Below are 19484 nucleotides of genomic sequence, written 5' to 3' on the forward strand. Positions count from 1 at the left end.
CAACATACACTCCTTGAAAGCCTTGTGGGAAAGCCCAGTCCCAGCCATGGCCTTCCTTAGGGACTCGGGGCTAGGAACAACAACTACTACTACTGCTGTGGATAGCTGACGTTGAAAATATAAAGTGATATGAATGTATTACTTATATATATATATATATATATATATATATATATATATATATATATATATATATATATATATATATATATATATATATATATCCCTCATACTTTAATGGCTGAGAAACAAATTCTGTAAGGAATATAGCATAAACAATTCATCAAGACCATACAGTCTTTATCTTTCTAGTATTAATTTTCTCTCTCTCTCTCTCTCTCTCTCTCTCTCTCTCATTTCATCCCTTACAGATCCCGGTGTGGTGAACATGAAGGTCTGTCCTCTCTTATTAGGAACACTGGCTGCTGCTCTGGTGTCGCCCACACCCCTACTGCACCACACCGGTCAGTACTTCAGGAATTCTTTCTCCCATTCAGCCCGAGGACATCTTTTACAGTTCACTCATGCCAGCTACAGACTAATTTATTCAGACTGGGAGAGAGCTTTCAGACTGGTCAGGGTAGATGAACCTATGGCGAAACCTGTGAATTTGAGAGAGCTTTAAGTTGTATAAGAATTTAAAAAGTTATATAGTAGAACAAGGCAAACAGAATTATTCCCTCATTTAGACAGCTGTTTTTCTGGTGAGATAAAACAGCTTCTGACGGACCTGGACCGTCGTCATGTATTAATAGGAAGGGAATGTAAGCACATACAGCATGTTTCCTTCTCATCAACAGGAGAAGACTGTCAGGACGATACTCTCGAGTCCAGGTTTAATAATGAGTAAAATTAGACAAATGGTACCCTGTAGTACCAGACATGGGAGATGAGTTGTCCGCCGGGATTTCAGTCCTGACATTTACATATTGCCAGAATAAATTGAAATTAAATTGCAGTGTTGCCAACCATTGGGAATTATCCCCAGATTTAGGGAATTCGGGGTACAAATGGGGCAATGGGGACATCGGCTTTCAAACTGGAGATTTTTTGCCAATGGCAGGATACTTAACCCAAAAACTGAGCTGTAGAAATTGAAATAGGTTATATATAAATATCGTAATTTCAGAGTGACTTTATATTCTCTAAAATGAAACAATAATGTATCTATTTTTCTTCATCAATAAAGTCAATATTTCTTGTGCATTCGAATGAACGAAAACGGGTGACAAAAGCAGCAGCAGCAGCAGCAGAGATCAGCTGACTGTTAATAATGATAATGATGCCTACCAGAAACTGTACCCGTTATTATTTCTCCTGTCCAGAAGTAACTGTACAGAAAAAAAAAAATAGACATACCCTAAGTTAACTCAAGAGAAATTTTAGTGGTTAGTTTGTGTAATGTTTTTCTTTATAAAATTAGGATACTTTGATGAAGCATAATCTATATTTGCTTCGTATATTGCACATTCCAAGGCTAACCCAAAAGCAATATGGGTGATATTGTTTCTACCATTCAGAAGTGTAATGTAACACTACCCAAGAGTATATTGTTGATACTATATGCTTAATGTTCGTCATAACCCAAAAAGTACAGAACTTCTATAGCCATTGTATTCATTTCCCTCAAAATAATTGGATACACGGTTAGAAAAACCTGTATTTTATTAAAGCAATTGAAAATAACCATTTCTTCTTAATATGTTTGCAGTATTCTGTCTATTAGACTACACCTGTACAATAATAATTTGAGATTATATTATTACTGGATGGGGAATTTTGGGGAATTTTAGCCTAGAGCTGTGGGGAATTTTGGTTGTCACTGGTTGGCACACTGTTAAAATGGCAAAAAGTGTTTATTCGGATTCAAATATTGGACGTCATTTTTATTTTTTATTTTTATTTCGTTATTTTTTCAACAGGATTTATCTTGTTCTGTTTTGGTTGTACATCGGACTAACATTGTAGAAAATCTCGTAGTTCGTCAAATATTCTGGTACGGTTCGTTCACTTAAACTTGGCCAGATTTGTATTCTTTTGTAGCATACTTAGCGTAAACTCAGTGGCAGAATAAGGAGATATCAAAGCTCTACATCCTCTCCATTGCACTTTTTCATGACTAGGTCCAAATTCTAGTATATTCTCTTCTTATAGCTCATCATTTGAGATGGCAAGATGACAATTTCAGGCCAAGTTAACAGGGTATACTACTGGACGATCGGACTATCGACAATTATAGACACTGAATGCATCTTCCCAATAAATCAACTTCCTTATGTATTTACAATTCTGCCATTTCATCAAGCCACGGGGCTGTGATAATGAGACACAGCAGAACAAGATGTCACCGGATAGGCTACACGGCATATCACCAAGGGTACCTTCATAGCCCTTTGTAATGAAATTATTATTTCCATCCACATGAGAGGTATTAAAAGTGGGTGGCAGCAGCAGCAGTAATTGAAGTAGTAGTAGTAGTAGTAGTGGCAGTTGTAGCAGTAGTAGCTGTTGTCTCAGGATCAACTGGATGTGAACCCAGTGGACTGAAGGCTGAAATCGCTCTTCTCCTGCAGTCCACCATCCTCCTTTTGGGGGAGAGGTTGGGAATTGAGGGACGTTTGTATGATCAGGCAGCGGAGCAACCCGGTCATATCCGTGCCACCACGTGAAGGCGTTCCTCTGCGGCACCATTAAAGTGGATGAAGGTTGCTGCAGCTTCGATAACTAGACATGTAAATATTTTACACTAAGGCAGAGGGGTAGCCACAAGTACAGTACATTGAATTAGCGTATAAGCTGAGATTCACACATACAGTACATACAACACATTTCTTCTTAGATCTTTCTAACTTCTTTCTTATCAAGGGTAGCAGATATCACCATGGCACTTATGACACACAACACTGCCCACATATTCACTGCGTGTCACAAAGAGTGATTATGAGGGAGGGGATGGTGTGGATGGTAAATTCACCTACCCCTGAAGAAATATCAGATAAGCTAATTATTACAAATGGCCTTACATCAATACATAATGCAGACCATACAAAAAAAGTAATAATAATAATAATAATAATAATAATAATAATAATAATGCAGCCTACGACCAGCAGTGGGTTAATACGACAGGCACACATGAAAGTGTGGGAAACCATCACCTGAATTGATCATATTTCTTTCTGTAGTTGGATTTCATTTCTTATTCATTTGTATTAACTATTTGTGTCATTTCAGGATTCCCAATGAACAACACCCTGAACGTCAATGCCTTGGAGTCTGTGCTGACAACATTGAGTGATGTGCGCAACTCACTGGTGTTTATCACTGATGGTACCAACATTACCACCTCCTTCCTTAATGTGAGTCTGCGGTTATAACTTGTGGTGTGTCACAGTAATCCATTCACACTCCTGGCATAGGTAAGTATCTCTGTTACATCCATGTAAGCCGTATTTTGTGGCTCCTGAGGAACAACTAGTCCATATGGCCAAGAAAGAACATTATTTATTGTCAAATAATAGCCCAGAGCATCCCATGCCATGGAGAGGTGTATAGTATGTAGGAGGACTATTGGGCCTTGCGAGCAGGCTGTGAAGCCTATGCCCAGAGTCGTATATATATATATATATATATATATATATATATATATATATATATATATATATATATATATATATATATATATATATATATATATATATATATAAACTGAAGAGAGGCTATTCGAATTGGAGAGATTAGTCATCATTAATATGGGGGAGGCTTTGGCTCAGTCGGTAGAGAGGTGGACTGCAGTCCTATCGGACCCAGGCTCAAATCCCCGCTGGGGCAGGGAACAGTATAAGGATTTGAATGTCATAAAATCAGATACTACTGATCTACCAGAAGACCCGCCGACATGTTGTAAAATTACCTCCGCTAATACCAATACACCAGTCCTGTATGAAACAGCCCTAGCATGTATTCAATATGGACAGTGGGTGTTAGCGCTGAAGTGGTGACATGTAGAGGTGTATGGTATGTAGGAGGACTACTGCACCCTGGGAGTAGGCTGTGAAGCCTATGCCCAGAGTAGAACACATAAAAAAGAAATGGATATACGTGAAGAAGGCTTCTAGAGTGCGTAGAGAGACGTTCATGTAGAAATTTGTGTTACTGGAGAATCTGTACACATCTAGTAAACCTGGCAAATATGCAGATATGTGAGAACAATATTGAAAAAGAGTCTAATGTATCCTTTAGCAATTTGATAATTATGTATTTATTATTAGTAAAGGTATTTATCAGTATTTCTTAGACTAAGACACACACACACACACACACACACACACACACAGCCAGTGGCGTACCCAGAAAGTTGAAAAGGGGGGGAGGCCTTTGTTTTATTTTATCTTATTAACTGTGCAGTCCATGACTTTGGCGAGCGCAGCGAGCCCATACAGCTAGCAGGTTCGGGGGGGAGGGGGGGGGGCGCTGTAAGCCCTCCCCCAAGAAAATTTTGCATTTTGGCCAATTTTATGATCATTTTGAGGCCATATGGAATGGGTATACCGGTTCGACATAAATATAGCATATTCTAAAGTCATTTTTAAGTACAAGCACTCTTTCCACTGAGTTATGATTCAGTCTCTCCAATAACCTTACAGTACTATTATTCAAACGCTCAAATTTCGATGAAACAACTTTACAACTGTAATAAACTAATAACATATTATATATATATATATATATATATATATATATATATATATATATATATATATATATATATATATATATATATTGCAAAAGGGAGCGGCCATTCTGCCATCCCCCCCCCCCTCCCGTACAACACTGCTCACAGCGATTATACCTGGGCAGCTTTCGGTTATATCAGTGTCCCTCAACTTTATCCCTGTCCCTAGACATAAAGATGATGGGCAGCAGGAAAAGGACATTATCAGCCAGCAGTCCACTGGGTTCATGTAGAGATTAGCCTTGGACCAGTGTAACAACAAAAACACTGTTAGATGTGTGCGAAATAAACACGTAAAATAAAGTAAAATAATGTAAATATATAAACTAACTCATCAGATGCTGGGGATGCAATGTTGCCAACCTCTTGTATTATGTGACTTTTTTTTTCTTCATAAGAATCTTTCGTTCAACTTACGAGACACTTTTCAAATTGGCAAGGTTAGAGACAACCTCATAATCCCCTTCAGATAATAACGTCTTCTCTAACTTAAGTAAAATTGTGTACACTTGGAATGATTTAGCTTATATAAATGTCACTGCATTTAAAGAATTATAGGATACAACACAAAGGTTGAAGGATATGACTTATAGGGCTGAAGGAAACGACTTATGGGGTTGAAGGATACAACTTATAGGGCTGAAGGATACGACTTATAGGGCCGAAGGATACGATTTAAAGGTTGAAAGATACGACGTATGGGGTTGAAGGATACGACTTAAAGGTTGAAAGATACGACTTATAGGGTTGAAGGAAATGACTCATAACTCTGGAGGATATGACTCAGTTGAAGGCTACAACTTATAAGGTTGAAGGAAATGACTCATATGTTGAAGGATACGAGTTATAGGGTTGCAGGATACGACTTACAAGATTCAAGGATGCGACTGAAAGGTTGAAGGATACGATTTTCTCTGCAGGCATTTCTGAGCCGTCGTCCTCACATAGGATTAAGTGCATTTGAGGTGTTACATGGCCTGGACCCTAATACAACACAAGCACAACTCTCTCGTCTCATCACCCAAGCTCGTCAGGTAAGCTGCTCTCTTAGTAGGGGCATGCACAGGTAAGACTCAAACGGGCTAAACCTACCGCCCTCTTTGCTATACCTGTTACAAAAGGCTCGCCATCATCTCCACATGGCCAAACCATGGGTGTTTCTCTTGATGCTTTCCATTACATCCACATCAGTACCACGAGCCTCATTTACAATATACAGTATGTACAGAATTAAGTCACTGGATAAAAGAAGTAATTGGCAAAAAAGTAGCCACAAGCTTATATAACAGTTTCTTATTAAATGGTTCAGTGACTAATAATCAAGTTTGTGCATAATTCAGTTCAATTTAGTAAATGTTCATTATAGTATTGGCAAAATATTCACCCATGGGCACACGTTCGGCGACATTTCCCTGACAGCCGTGACGATGGAAAGTGTTATATGAAATGGTTTTATGCAAGTGCAGTATAAAGCACACAGTGATAAGGTATGAGAGGGAAGGATGGTTTTTAACGTTAGGGAGGAATGGGGATGGGTTTTAACGCTAAGGGAGGAAGGAGAATTATGGGAGACAGGACATAATGCTGGCAGAGAATTGTCTATGACTTTTTGCTAATGGCTGTACAATCTCCTCCAGTTATAAGCAGTACAGGGACTCATACACTAGGGGTGTTTTTGGCACTAGAGTCATTCTGCTTTATTTTGGCACAGATTTTTGCCATGTTGCTGATTATTTCCTGTAGCTCAATAGAAGAATAAGACAAAGCTGTGTCTCTACATTCTTTCCATAGCAATTCTTTGTGACTTAATTCTTGGCCTATATTATCGTGGCTTATTTCACCTATCTCTACGGCAGATAATGACAATACTACGGCTTTACTTTTTTTATAGCATCATAATTTAATCTTTTGTTACAAGTATTAACATGTAGGATCAGATTCTAATGTTAATTTCTTGCTAAATATCTGTATATCAAATGGAGCGATGGCAATTTTAGGCCAAGTTAAAATAATAAAGGTGTAAAATATTTGTTATGTCTCATGTCTACTCTGTTGGAATACGCCATTTATAGTGATCATACCACAGAGTAAGGATTTAAAAATCTTTAAAGTTTACTGATCTACCGTAAGACCCACGGACATGTAAAAATACCCCTGGTAATACCAGTACACTAATTCTATTTCAGACAGCACGTATTCTGTATTGACGGTGAGTGTTAGTGCCAAAGTGGTAGCATGTGGAGGTGTATTGTATGTAAGAAAACTGCTGGGTCTCAGGGAACTTGATGTACAGTCTATGCTTCTATACCAGTGATTCTCAAACTATGAGTCGCGACCCAAAGTTGGGTCATGAAAGAAATTTTGATGGGTCACAGGGTCATTGATTAGGCCTAATGCTTTCAATGAATGTTATTTACTTAACTGAAATTGTAATTATCCTTATTAGACTATTAGCTTATTCACAATGACTACGATAGGCTATATACCAGTCACTCTCTCTCTCTCTCCCCTGTGGGTCACGAAGTCTTGAAATATTCCAAATAGGGTCACACACTAAAAAGTTTGAGAACCGCTGCTCTATACCCATTGTTGGATACATAAAAAAATACATGACAGGTAAACATATACTCTGATGTCTCATTTGACCCCCAACATACCAGGAGACATGACACATAAAGCAATACAGTAATGCCACATACAAGCTCTCAACACACCAGCAGACACATGTAAACAGATAAATTAGAACCACATACAACTCTTAACGCATCACCCCCTGCCCTGCAGTAGTTGTAAGTGGAGGCGATTGTATCGATTTCTCAAAATACTTGCATCATATTATTCTCTCCTCAATGCTCGACGAGGAGACATGTATGATGGCAGTAGCCACCTTCTCGTTTGTTGAGAAGCTTTATTTTTTATGCAGTTTTAACTGTAGTTGTTGTATGCATAATTTTTATGTTGTGTCCTTGATGTTTTTATTTGGGTTATATTGTTAGATGACTATTTCTATTAGTTTTTGAAATACCAAGGGGAAGGGCACAGAGAGGGGGAGAGACCACAGAGAGGCGTGACAAGAGCCCGAGCAAGACGGGAGTACGTCCCAAACCATCACACGCCCCTCGTCTGCAGCCCCCCACAGGGAGCAGGACCGTGGCGACGACCACCATGCTCACCGGGGAGAGGACGCCCACCGTGCTTCTCTCACCTGTAGTCCCAGGGCATAGCAGAACTGTGACAGAACCCACCGTGCCTACCGGGAAGGGAACGTCCACCAAGCTTCCCTCGTCTGCAGCCCCCACCGGGAAAAGGACCACGGCGATGCCCACTGTGCTCGCTGGAGAGAGGACGTCCACTGTGCTCATCTCACCTGCAGTCCCAGGGCCTAGTGGAACCACAGTGGCACCCACCATGCCCGCCGGGGAGGGAATGCCCATCGTGCTTCCCTCGTCTGCTAACCCTGCAGCATCCACTGACAGTCACACCCCTTGCTCTCCTCACTCCCTCAGAGGCCAAGCGGGATGCCCCTCCCGCTCTCCCCCAAGGGGCAGAATCAGCTCCCCAGCGAAGTCGCTGTTGGAAGGGCACTGGAGTGGCACTATAGTGAGCCTGGGGATATGCTCACTGCAGCCAGCACCCCTACGTCGTCAGTTGCTCTCAGACTCCCGGAGAAAAAATCACAGGTAGCCCCTGTTGGACTCCCAGCGAAGGCGAGAATGCAGCCCCCAGTCACCAAGGAACGCCCCCAGGACTCCCAGCCGAGACCTCCCCAGACCAGCTGGCAAGCTGTCCTCCACCAAGGGTAGGCACAAGGCACGCGCCTACTTGCTCTATTCGGCCTTAGCCCTGAGTGCCGACGCACCTACGGAGGCCCTTTCAGTGAAAGGCCTCCCTCTACACCGCCAAGCAGCCCCCTCCTGACGATCCAGCGTATGACAGTGGTCCAGCACCCCTACAGACAGCGCACACCTGACGGGACCCCTCCCATACCTAGGCGTCACCTGCAGTCTCCCTGTCACCCTCAGTCACAAACTCCAAATCCTTGTATCTCCCTCAGTGTGTGAAATCCATCACATTGTATTGTGCCCAGTTACTGTATTCTTCATGGTAATATATGTGTAAGATTGGGTAGCCTGTGTTTTGAGCCCTTTTCCTCTGGTTGCATGCTGTGGACCCAGTCTTGGAAAGAACCCAACTCAGACCCTTCGTACTCATAGAGCAAGGAGTTGAGCTCCGAGTATGTGGCATAACAGTTTTATTTCTTATGCATAAACATGTAGATGTATGAATATCTCATCCTTGTTCTGCCTTTACTAGTCTTGCACGGCGGCAATAACCTCGCTAGTTACACTGCCATGTTCTTTTTAATATAATCAGTCACTCAATCCACCAGCTGCGGCAGGTGTCGTGGTCTGTGATGGTGGTGTTCGTGAGTGACGACCCAGCCTTCCTCACTGCCTTTGCTGAGTGGTCCCTCAAGGGCCGCCTGCTGGTGTGGTCAACAAGGCTCCTTGCTGTCACCCGTATTCCTTTTACTTGTCATCAAATCCTGCACAAGACATTTTCATCAATGAATGCTATGGTCATGACTATCAATGACTCTTCAAAGGATTATAGGTATGAATACCATTTGGTTTTATAATAATCGATGTTGAGTATACCCTCTGTCAGGAAACTTGTCACTTAAGCCTCTCCCCTTCCAGAAGTTGTAGCCCGCCCATCCTCACCCACTCCCTGGGGGGTGGGTAAGGAGGCGAGACTTAAGAGAAAAGTTGTCTGGTGGCGGTTATAATGGTTCATAAATGATTACACAAAATTGTAGATAACAGAGCAAAGTAAAAATTCAATGCCATAAAGATAATGATATAGACCAAACTTGGTGCAATGTTTAATGGGCAGCTTGATAATGAAGAAATTTCATGTGGAGAATAAGAGGCTAACGACCAAGGTCATATGGTAATATCATTGACTTTTTCAAATATTCCAATATAGACCAAGGTTACTGGAAAAGTTGTAGGAGAGGAATGAATGAACTACTTTGTTTTTTTAACCCACCCCATCCTGACCACTTTTCCACCACTGACTCCCCCCAATCCCGGCCATTTTTGGATAAATTTTTTTTTGGCTCAAACTTCTGCTTTTGGTGAGAAACAATGGAAAATCACGAAGAAAGTGGTCACCGGGGTCTATAAGTGGCCTAGACAGGTATACCTTTGTTACACCTGGTGCCGTGTTCTATGGAGGTGCTCTACGGCTGTCACGTTTTCTATGGTATTATTAGTATGGAAAACCATTCACAATAGGTAGATATTTTTTTTTTACAAAAAAAAAAAAAATGTAGTACAAAGAGTATAATGGTTTTTATACAAAAATAGAGGTGAAATAAGCATGGTTCCATCGGGCGAACATAGCGAAATAGCCCAAACTGTTCACCGATGATTCGCTAACATTGTTGTTTCATCATACATTTCATTTTTTCAACTTACATCTACTTTTCCAATAATATTATACCCTTTTTCACTTTAGAGAACTGTTTTCACATATTTACAGGCCTTACAATAATATTTAGCATAATGTTAGTGCATATTTACGTAGTGAGTGAACTCGCTGTGACTGTTGTTTCAACTCGCATTCTCTTTTTTAAGCTTACATAATACTTTTCCAATAACATTATACCCTTTTCCACTTTAGAGAACTGTTTTCTCATATTTACAGGCCTTGCGATAATATTTAGTGTAACATTAGCGCATAATTACATAGAGAGTGAAGTCGCTATGACTGTTGTTTGAACTTCTATTTCTCAACTTATATAATACTTTTCCACTAACATTACACCCGTTTCCATTTTATACAATTGCTATCACATATTTACAGACCTTACTATTCTACTGAGCGTCATATTATCGCATATTTACACAGTGAGTGAACTCCCAATATCACTTGTTTCAACTTACACTTTTCAACTTATATAATACTTTCCCACTAACATTACACCCATTTCAACTTTATATAATTCTTATCATATACTTACAGGACTTACCATTATACTGAGGGTCATATTATCGCATACAGTATGTACAGGCCTTACTCCTACAGTGAGCATTATATTATCGCTATCACACACAGTATCAGTGATGTAGGAAGTTGTGATATTCCTTGAAACATGGCTCAAGGCACAACGCTACGTTGCAGTCTACACCAAAGAAAGGTGTGCTGGTCATTGGGTCCGTGGTCCAGTATGCAGGAATTTGATTTTTTCATACTACATCCATCAAGAGAACCAGGGCCAAAAATATGAACATCTCACTGAGGGTTACGGGAGTGTCATATTGCTGGGAGTGCCTGCTTGTTGTACCTTGATGCTCACTTTCACGGCACTGGCTGCTTGCAAATAAGTTTGTTTGCTCCACTATGCGACCCACAAACTCCTCCCCAAAGAACAGGTGGAAGAAATCCACCCTGGTGGAGCCTGCATGGATACCTAGAGCCATGCAACCAGACCGCCACTCCTCAGTGAAAGGGTGAATGATGGGAGTGAAATTATTTCCATCTTCCCAGTCCCACGACACATTACCGTCTCCAGCCTCGTCCCCATCGTCGCCTTTGTCAGGGTGGGGAGGGGAGAGTGGTGGGGTAGCTTGGGGAGGTGGAGAGCAGCGCCCTTCCCCACTCGCACTTCTCTTCCCTCTCCCTTTTCCTTTCCCCTTTCCCTTCCCTTTCCTTCCTTTCCCCACATCATAGGGCTGTGGGGAGGAAGTGAGGGAATATTGTGGGGCGAAAGACGTGCTAAGGAGCGGCTCCACCTTGCCTCCCTGCTGCCCAAGTACACCACGTGCTTGTGCTGCCTCCCTCACACCACTATCCCTTTCACCGCTCACTCCCACCACACCACTTTCCCTTTCACCCCTCACTCCTGCCACACCACTTGCGCCTTCCCCAGACAACACAGAAGGACCATGCCTGATTTTCCTTCTCACCGCACCTTCGGATCCTCGAGGTGTAATTTTCTCCCTCCCCAACCACGAGGTAATATCACGCCTATGCCGCCGTCCTCATCCTCGTCTGACTTTCTGCCTAGGGGCTGGAGAGAGGTCCGTGCATGTGTATAGGGTCCAGGCTGACCTTCCCTCACCTTATGGTACGTAACATACTGCACTTTCCACGGCAAAGGGACCTCCTCATCATTGCTGCTTGTTTCCTCCTCAGGCTGCACATAATCCATATCCTCCACATTGTCATCCAGTGGAGAATCACTATCATCTGTGAAGGCATCCAGGGCAGATTGAATTTCATTCTCAGAGAGATCTCTATGCACCATGTCTGACCTGGGTCACTGCTAACTGGTGAGTGGCCAAGACAAGGGAGCAAGAGGGACATGCTGGGTCTGGGAACGGGCCTGCCTGGTGGCAGTTAGGGGAGGCTTGCCTGAGTGTGCGTACCAAAAACCACTCACAAAATCTGAAAATTGTGCAAATTAGGGACCTTGCAATTGAGGCGCATTTATATACGTCATTGGGACTGGCAGTGACAAAACATGCGGATGTATATATACGTCAGCGGGACACAGCAGGTTAAAGCAAGCAGTCGAAGGTCAGTGTCAAAGGGCAAAATCAAATGTTTGGCTCTTAAACCAGTTGATGGATGCAGGTGATTCGCTTTGTGTGTGTTCTTCCTTACGTTTATTTCGTTTTTGGCTCCTCAAGACGATTTTACTCAAACTTTCAGTGAGTTTTTCAACTAAAGGGGCCTTATTTAATCTTTTCTCTGCAGAAAGTCACGCTTGAGGTTAATAAAATCGTCTAGTGTTAGCAGGAATATAATATATGTCACTGAACTGATGTGGTTAAAGAAAACATATTTTGCTGCTGCGGTGACGATAGATACGGCAGATAAATAAAAACAGCATATTTAACAGTAAATTAAAGGCAACGTTTTTCAATATTATCAAAACATGACTACTGCAGTGAAGAATTTTATGACAAAGCCAAAACTGATAAAAGTTGAGGACAATACTTCTCAGTTGTATTAGAATATAACTACTGTATTGACGAATTCTGTGGCAGTTAAAGTCAACATTTCTAAGATTTAATTAAAGGGAGTATTTCTCAGTATTATTATAACTTATTACTGCAATGGCGAAATTTATGATAGTTAAATATAGAATACAAGTCAAAAGTTAGAGCAGTGGAAATGAATTATTTGATATGAGCATGTGGAATTTCACTTAGAGATAGACAAGCAAATGAGAGAGTAAAGGAGTGTTGTGGTGGTGTTATGAATCTGACTGAAAGTGTTAAGAGAATACTGTGAGATGGGTTGTCCATGTGAAGTGGATGAAGAATGACAGACTGGCTGGAAAAGTGAATGTGAGTGAGCTGAAGGGGAGGAGGAGGAGGAGGAGGAGGAGGAAGAGACCAAGGATGAGGTGGAAGAATGAAGTGGAGAGATATATGAGAGAGGGAGATGGAAGTTGGTGGCCGGGCAGTTAAATAGTATAGGACAGGGCAATGTGAAGGCGATTTATTTGCGGCCTCCCCTACGGGATTAAGGCATTGACCATAAATAGACAGATGAATAAAGACAACATTGTTAACAGTTAATTAAAGGCAAAAATTCTTGCAGTATAATTAAAGCAATATTTAAAACAGCTCTAGGATCTTCATCTACCTGCCATACACTTCGCCTCAGCAAAAGCCACTTCTCCTGGCAACATGGACACCTAGAAGATCCCTTGTTCTTACTACACTTCTTCCGCTCTTTCCTGATAAGTACACCAGGTAGTAGTAGTAGTAGTAGTAGTAGTAGTAGTAGTAGCAGCAGTAGTAGTAGTTGGGGAATGCGGTGGCAGAATCGGTAGAGAGGAGGCCTGCAGTCCTAATGGATCCAGCTTCGAATACCAGCTGGGGCAGGGAACAGTTTAAGGATTTGAATTTCATAAAAAGCAGATTTTTCTGATCTACCAGATGACCCGCTGACATGTCATAAAAGCACTCCCGCTAAAACCAGTACACCAGTCCTGTATGAGACAGCCCTAGCATGTATTCAATATGGATGGTGGGTGTTAGCGCAAAAATGGTGACATATGGAGGTGTGTAGGAGGACTACTGGGCCCCAGGGAGGACTACTGGGACTTGGGAATAGCCGTGAAGCCTTTGCCCAGAGTCGAACATGTAAAAAAAAAATAAGTTGTTGTTGTTGTTGCTTTTGTAGATGTAGCCCCAGTTTCATCCAAAACATGAACCCGGTGGACTGCAGACTGACGTTGCCATTATCTTGCAGCACATCACTCTTCATTCGGCAGACAGGGAAGTACGTGAGGGACGTTTGTGTAACCAGGCAGCTCCATCACTCAGTTATATCAGCACCGCCAGGTGCAAACACCCTGCTCTAGCATCAGTATAATAGAAGGTTCAGTTTTTTGGCTGTTATGGATGTATTAACTACTTCACCCATAGGATCTCTCTCTCTCTCTCTCTCTCTCTGTTTAGTAACTTGCCGAGTCATCCTACTGATGGAGCTTAGAGGAGTGATGGGGTGTGTGCCATTGGTTGATCATAGAGTTTGAGGAACCATGGGACTTAATATCATGTGAACTGCCATATCCCATTGGTTGAGTAGGATGATGTGCAAAGTTTAGGGGAGGGACTTCAGTTCCTCCCATGACTAGGAGCTTAATGAGAGAAGACTGTGCAGGAAACATACCGCACTGGATGAGAGTTAGTGAGATAGTGGCAGTGGGTTTCTGGTGGACAAGGCATATTAATTTTCAATCATCAAATGTGGAGCAGCCAAAGTTCATGTATCAAAGGGTGTACCCCCCCTCCATGATGGAGTAATGGTTTCACTGGAAGGGATGGCTTTCCATGAGTTATTTTAATCCTCTAAAGAGGTCCTTTCTCTGTGAGGGGTTTGACCTGTATTGAGTGTAGCACAGATGGGCTTATGATGCTAATAATGATGAGGATGTGTGAAGATTTGGAATAGTCTGAGATTGCTGAGGGAGAGATGCATTGTGGGGCATTGAAAAATACAACTCTGGTCTGAAAGGTCTGCCCAAAACTGAAGAATGTAATTCGGGGTTCTGACAAATTCAAAATACGTCATTGGGTGGAATTGGTAAGAGCAAAAAATATCGTAAGAAATTTACTAGTAACGAGGATTTACTCTGATAGACTTAATCCTTTAGAGTCATTTTTTTTCAGGTTCCTGCAGCAGCCCACCCTGGCCTTGGCAACTGAGGCCTTTCATGTCCGTGAGATTCAGAGGGCCGATCCAAGTGGCCGCCGAAAAGACCACGTGGCAGAGTACTTGGCTCAAGGCATGAATTTCTCGTAGGTGCAGTTGATTAATTTTATTCATAAACTTTGGCACCCAAGTAGTCAAAGAAACAACTATCTTCCCAGTTCTGTCTAAAGAAATTTTACAAATGGCGAAATAATGAAAACCCTATCTCTACTAACGCATGTTTCAGATGGTTCGATTTTTCCACTAAGTAATCATCAGTCTCTGGGAAGATACTTGTGTCTCTGTCTGTATCTAACTCTTTCACCAATGCGAGTCTCTATCCATTCACCAGATCATTATAATGAAAGGTCCCCCTCCCTCTCAGTGATCCTCAGTTTATTCTTCTTCATATTTTTATTCAAGACACTGTCATATTATTTCCTGTTGTCTAATAGCCAGCAGCACAGCACCATCGGCATACATCAGAAACATTCTACACTTGATCATTTTGTTATACTTTCCATTCCTCTCTCTGTCATCTAAGTTTTTAATCCGTCACAACCCCATCCTTATGAACAGAATATTGAACAACCATAAGAAATCACACATACTTATTGTACTCCAGCACTATTACTCGCTAAGAGAGCTGCTTACTCTTGTACCAACATTAAGCTCTTAAAAAAAATCAGCAGCTTTTCCTCCACACCATATATACCCAAAAAGAGAAAGGGCACCTCTGACAGCCGCATCCACCCCTGCAATATTGTGGGAGGAAAGCAATAATTATTTACAGGAGAGGTGGAGGGGTGAACCCCGGAATCCCATCCTCTATAAACATTGCTATGGGTGAAGGTCTAGACCTGAGCCAAATTTTGTGTGCCCAATTAAAAACTATGGCGCTGTCACCTTTAGACGCAGTTTACCTCATGTGTGGTGGCCATCTAAGGTCGCGCCCTGCCTAAAACGTGGCCTGGATGAACGTCTACCGCTGTGGTAATTTTTCTGTCTCTATGGTAAAAATCGTGACCATGCACAGATGCTTCGATCAGGATCGCTGCGGCTGCTTCCCCTGTGGGGACCGGCCACAAGGGGTCCCACTTCGCCCATGACCTGGAGAGAGTAAAACTCTACCAGTGTGCAAAAATGCATTTCCTTAGATTTAAAACAAATACCGTCTTAATGTTTACGGGTTTCGAGTGGTATACCTAAGGGGTGCAGCCCTCCTCCCTAGGAGACGGGCCTTGGTGTTCCCCCCTCTCACACACACACACACGCACATTCATACACACACAGATAAACAAATAAATAAATAAGTAAATAAAATATATATATATATATATATATATATATATATATATATATATATACACCCGGTATATATATATATATATATATATATATATATATATATATATATATATATATCTTTGTATATCTATATCTGTATCTATCTATCTACCTACCTATCTGTTTGTTGTGTGTTATGTTGGTGTAATTTTGGGGTTGATGTTCTTGTGTGTGTCAGGTACCGGTATGTGCACACCCCAGACGGCACTTTCGGTTCCAAGCAACAAGACGGCTCATGGTCTGGTATGATCGGGTTGGTGGCCAGGAGGGTAAGTCACTCTACCTATACCAGTTATTATCTCCGCCAAGGAGGTTATGTCTTACTCCCCGTTGGTTTTCTATTTGTCTGTCTGTTAGCAGGATTACTCAAAAAGTTATGAACTGATTTTGATGATATTTTGTGGACGGATGGGCCATAGGACAAGGAAGAAATTATTAAATTTTGGGCCTGATCCGGAGTATCCCTCACATCTTCAAAAGTTCTCAATGAATTTCAATGAAATTTTATGGAAAAGTGGGCCGTGGACGAAAAAGAATTGATTAAATTTTGGATCAGATTCGAATCCGAATCTGGATCCTATATCCACGAATCCGGATTCGGATCCGGATCCTTTTTAATGGCCATGGTTTGGGCGGAGGTATCAGCTCTCTGAGTGCATTCTAGTTTTGTATCTGTGTTTGTGCGAAAGTCGGGTTATAACAGTTATCTGTGTGTGTGTGTGTGTGTGTGTGTGTGTGTGTGTGTGTGTGTGTGTGTGTGTGTGTGTGTGTTCTTACCTAATTGTTCTTACCTAATTGTAGCTTTACAGGAATGAGTCAAGCTCGTATTGTCCCTTGTCTTAAACCATACTTATCGTACATATCCTTAATTTTGTGAATTGTTTTGGCACACACTATTTCATTTGGTAGTGCATTCCAGTGATCAATTGCTCTATTTGGGAACCTAAATATCCTTACGTCTTTATCACCTCTCTTTTCATGCAGTTTTTTGCAGTGTCCTCTTGCTGATGCATCCCCATAGGATATGTAATCATTTATGTCAATTTTCTCTTTCCCTGATATGCATTTTTATATATCATAATCATGTCACCTCTTTTCCTTCTCTCCTGTAGTGTTGCTAGATGCATTTTTTTTTCAGCCTTTCTTCATAGCTTAGATTCCTTAAGCTTGGTACCCATCTTGTAGCAGCCCTTTGAACTTTTTCAATCTTGTCTATGTGTTTTTTAAGATGAGGACTCCAGAGTACTAATGCATACTCCAGGGTTGGTCTGATGAATAATGTTATTATCTTCCTTAGCATGTCTTCATTTATGTATGTGAACGCTATTCTCATATTTGCAAGCAGTGTATACATGTTCCGTACCTTCTCACTGATGTGGTCAACCGGAGATAGTCTGTTATTGATAATCACACCTAGGTCCTTCTCTCTTTCTGATGTGTGTAGGGATATATTTCCTAACTTATAATCCCACTCAGGTCTTTTTCCAATTTTACCAAACTTGATTACATGACACTTGTTCACATTGAATTCCATTTGCCATGTATTACTCCATTCATGAGGTTTATTTAATTCTTCTTGTAGCTCTTTACAAGAGTCTGTGTGAGTAATTCTCCTTCGTATTTTTGCATCATCTGGAAACATATTTAGATAGCCTTCATTTCCAGTGTTACTGTCTATATCATTTATGTACACTAAAAACATGATTGGTGCCAGCACTGAGCCCTGCGTTATTCCGCTAGTCACTTCTCTCCATGATGAGTAATTTCCCCTTAGTACTGTTCTCATTTCTCTATTTATGAGAAAATCTTGCATCCAACAACACAGTTTGCCTCGGATTCCTCCTTGATGGTACAGTTTCCATAAAAGTCTTTGGTGTGGTACTCTGTCAAATGCTTTCTTGAAATCTAAATAGATACTGTCCACCCATCCTTCTCTTTTCTGTAATGTGTCTGTTACTCCGTCATAGTAGCTCAACAGATTAGTAACACATGATTTTCCTTTTCTGAAACCAAACTGTCTTTCTGTTATCATATTGTGCTCTTCTAGGTGATTTACCCAAGCTTTTCTTATAAGCTTTTCTAATACCTTGCTTACAACACTGGTTAGTGATACTGGTCGGTAGTTGAGTGGATTTTGTCTATTCCCTTTCTTGAATAAAGGAACAATGTTTGTTTTCTTCCAAATATCAGGTAGTTTACCTTGTCTCAAGGATTTCTTGAAAATTAAAGATAATGGTTTATTTAACTCCTTTGCACATTCATGTAGCACCCAACATGAAATTTCATCAGGACCATTTGCTTTTCCTTTGTCTAATTTACTTAACTCCTCCTGTATTTCTTTTTTTTATATTTGTATATCTGGTAGCATGTGTGGGCATGTATGTTCCACATAATTCTTCTCAAAATTTTTTTTTTCTGTAAAAACTGATTGGAATTCTTATTTAGTGCTTTACAAATATCCTTCTCTTGTGTATAGGTGATTCCCTCGTCCGTAATGGATTGTATTTTATTTTTTTTACTTTGGTTTTGCTTCTGATGTAGCTGTAAAATAGCTTCGGTTGATCACTACTTTTATTTACGATATCCTCTTCAAACTGTTTTTGGGCTTCCCTCCTTATTCTTGTATAATCGTTTCTTGCCTGTTTATAGTTGTTATATGCCCCATTCACTATTGTGTCTTCTGTATCTGTTCCACAACAAAACTCTTTTTTCTTTTGATTTTTTACATTCTGTGTTGAACCATTTCTTTATTTTCTTCTCTGCTTCTTTGTGTTGTGGGATGTACATCTGGACTCCTATTTCATAAAGTTCACAGAATTTTTTATATATAGCATTTAAATCTTGTCCTCTAAGCTCTTTTTCCCAATCAGTTTCTAAGAAGTACTTATTTAGGTCATGATAGTTTCCCTTTTTATAGTTTAGGCTCTTTTTGTAACTTTCATTGTTGTTAACTATGTCACATGCAATCCTGAAGTTGCAATTTAGTACTGCATGGTCGCTTTTGCCGAATGGAGGGTGATATATTAAATTGTCAATATCGTTTTCTTGCCTAGTAAATATAAGATCTAGCATTGAGAGCACATAGAGTCCTCTTTTTCTGGTGCTTTCCCTTACATGTTGCATTAGGAAAAACTCCTGCACGAGATCCAGGAGCTTTTGGTCCCAACAGCTTTCTTGGCTT

General features: G+C 41.0%; 1 protein-coding gene across 1 annotated transcript in view; it reads left to right on the top strand.

Moving 5' to 3' along the window:
- The first annotated feature begins 377 nt into the window (after nucleotides 1–377).
- LOC145396952 (uncharacterized) overlaps nucleotides 378–19484 on the top strand; it is a 53952-nt gene continuing 34845 nt past the window's right edge. The window contains exons 1-7 of the mRNA XM_080270186.1: nucleotides 378–464; nucleotides 3235–3359; nucleotides 5656–5769; nucleotides 9126–9349; nucleotides 13381–13509; nucleotides 14935–15063; nucleotides 16482–16572. Coding sequence (XP_080126312.1) covers nucleotides 389–464; nucleotides 3235–3359; nucleotides 5656–5769; nucleotides 9126–9349; nucleotides 13381–13509; nucleotides 14935–15063; nucleotides 16482–16572 — 888 coding nt within the window. The 5' untranslated portion in view covers nucleotides 378–388. The remainder of the gene's footprint in view (nucleotides 465–3234; nucleotides 3360–5655; nucleotides 5770–9125; nucleotides 9350–13380; nucleotides 13510–14934; nucleotides 15064–16481; nucleotides 16573–19484) is intronic.

Source organism: Coenobita brevimanus, chromosome 40 (assembly GCF_032717465.1).
Source record: "Coenobita brevimanus isolate Jiangsu-jjx chromosome 40, ASM3271746v2, whole genome shotgun sequence".
NCBI classification, from domain to species: domain Eukaryota; kingdom Metazoa; phylum Arthropoda; class Malacostraca; order Decapoda; family Coenobitidae; genus Coenobita; species Coenobita brevimanus.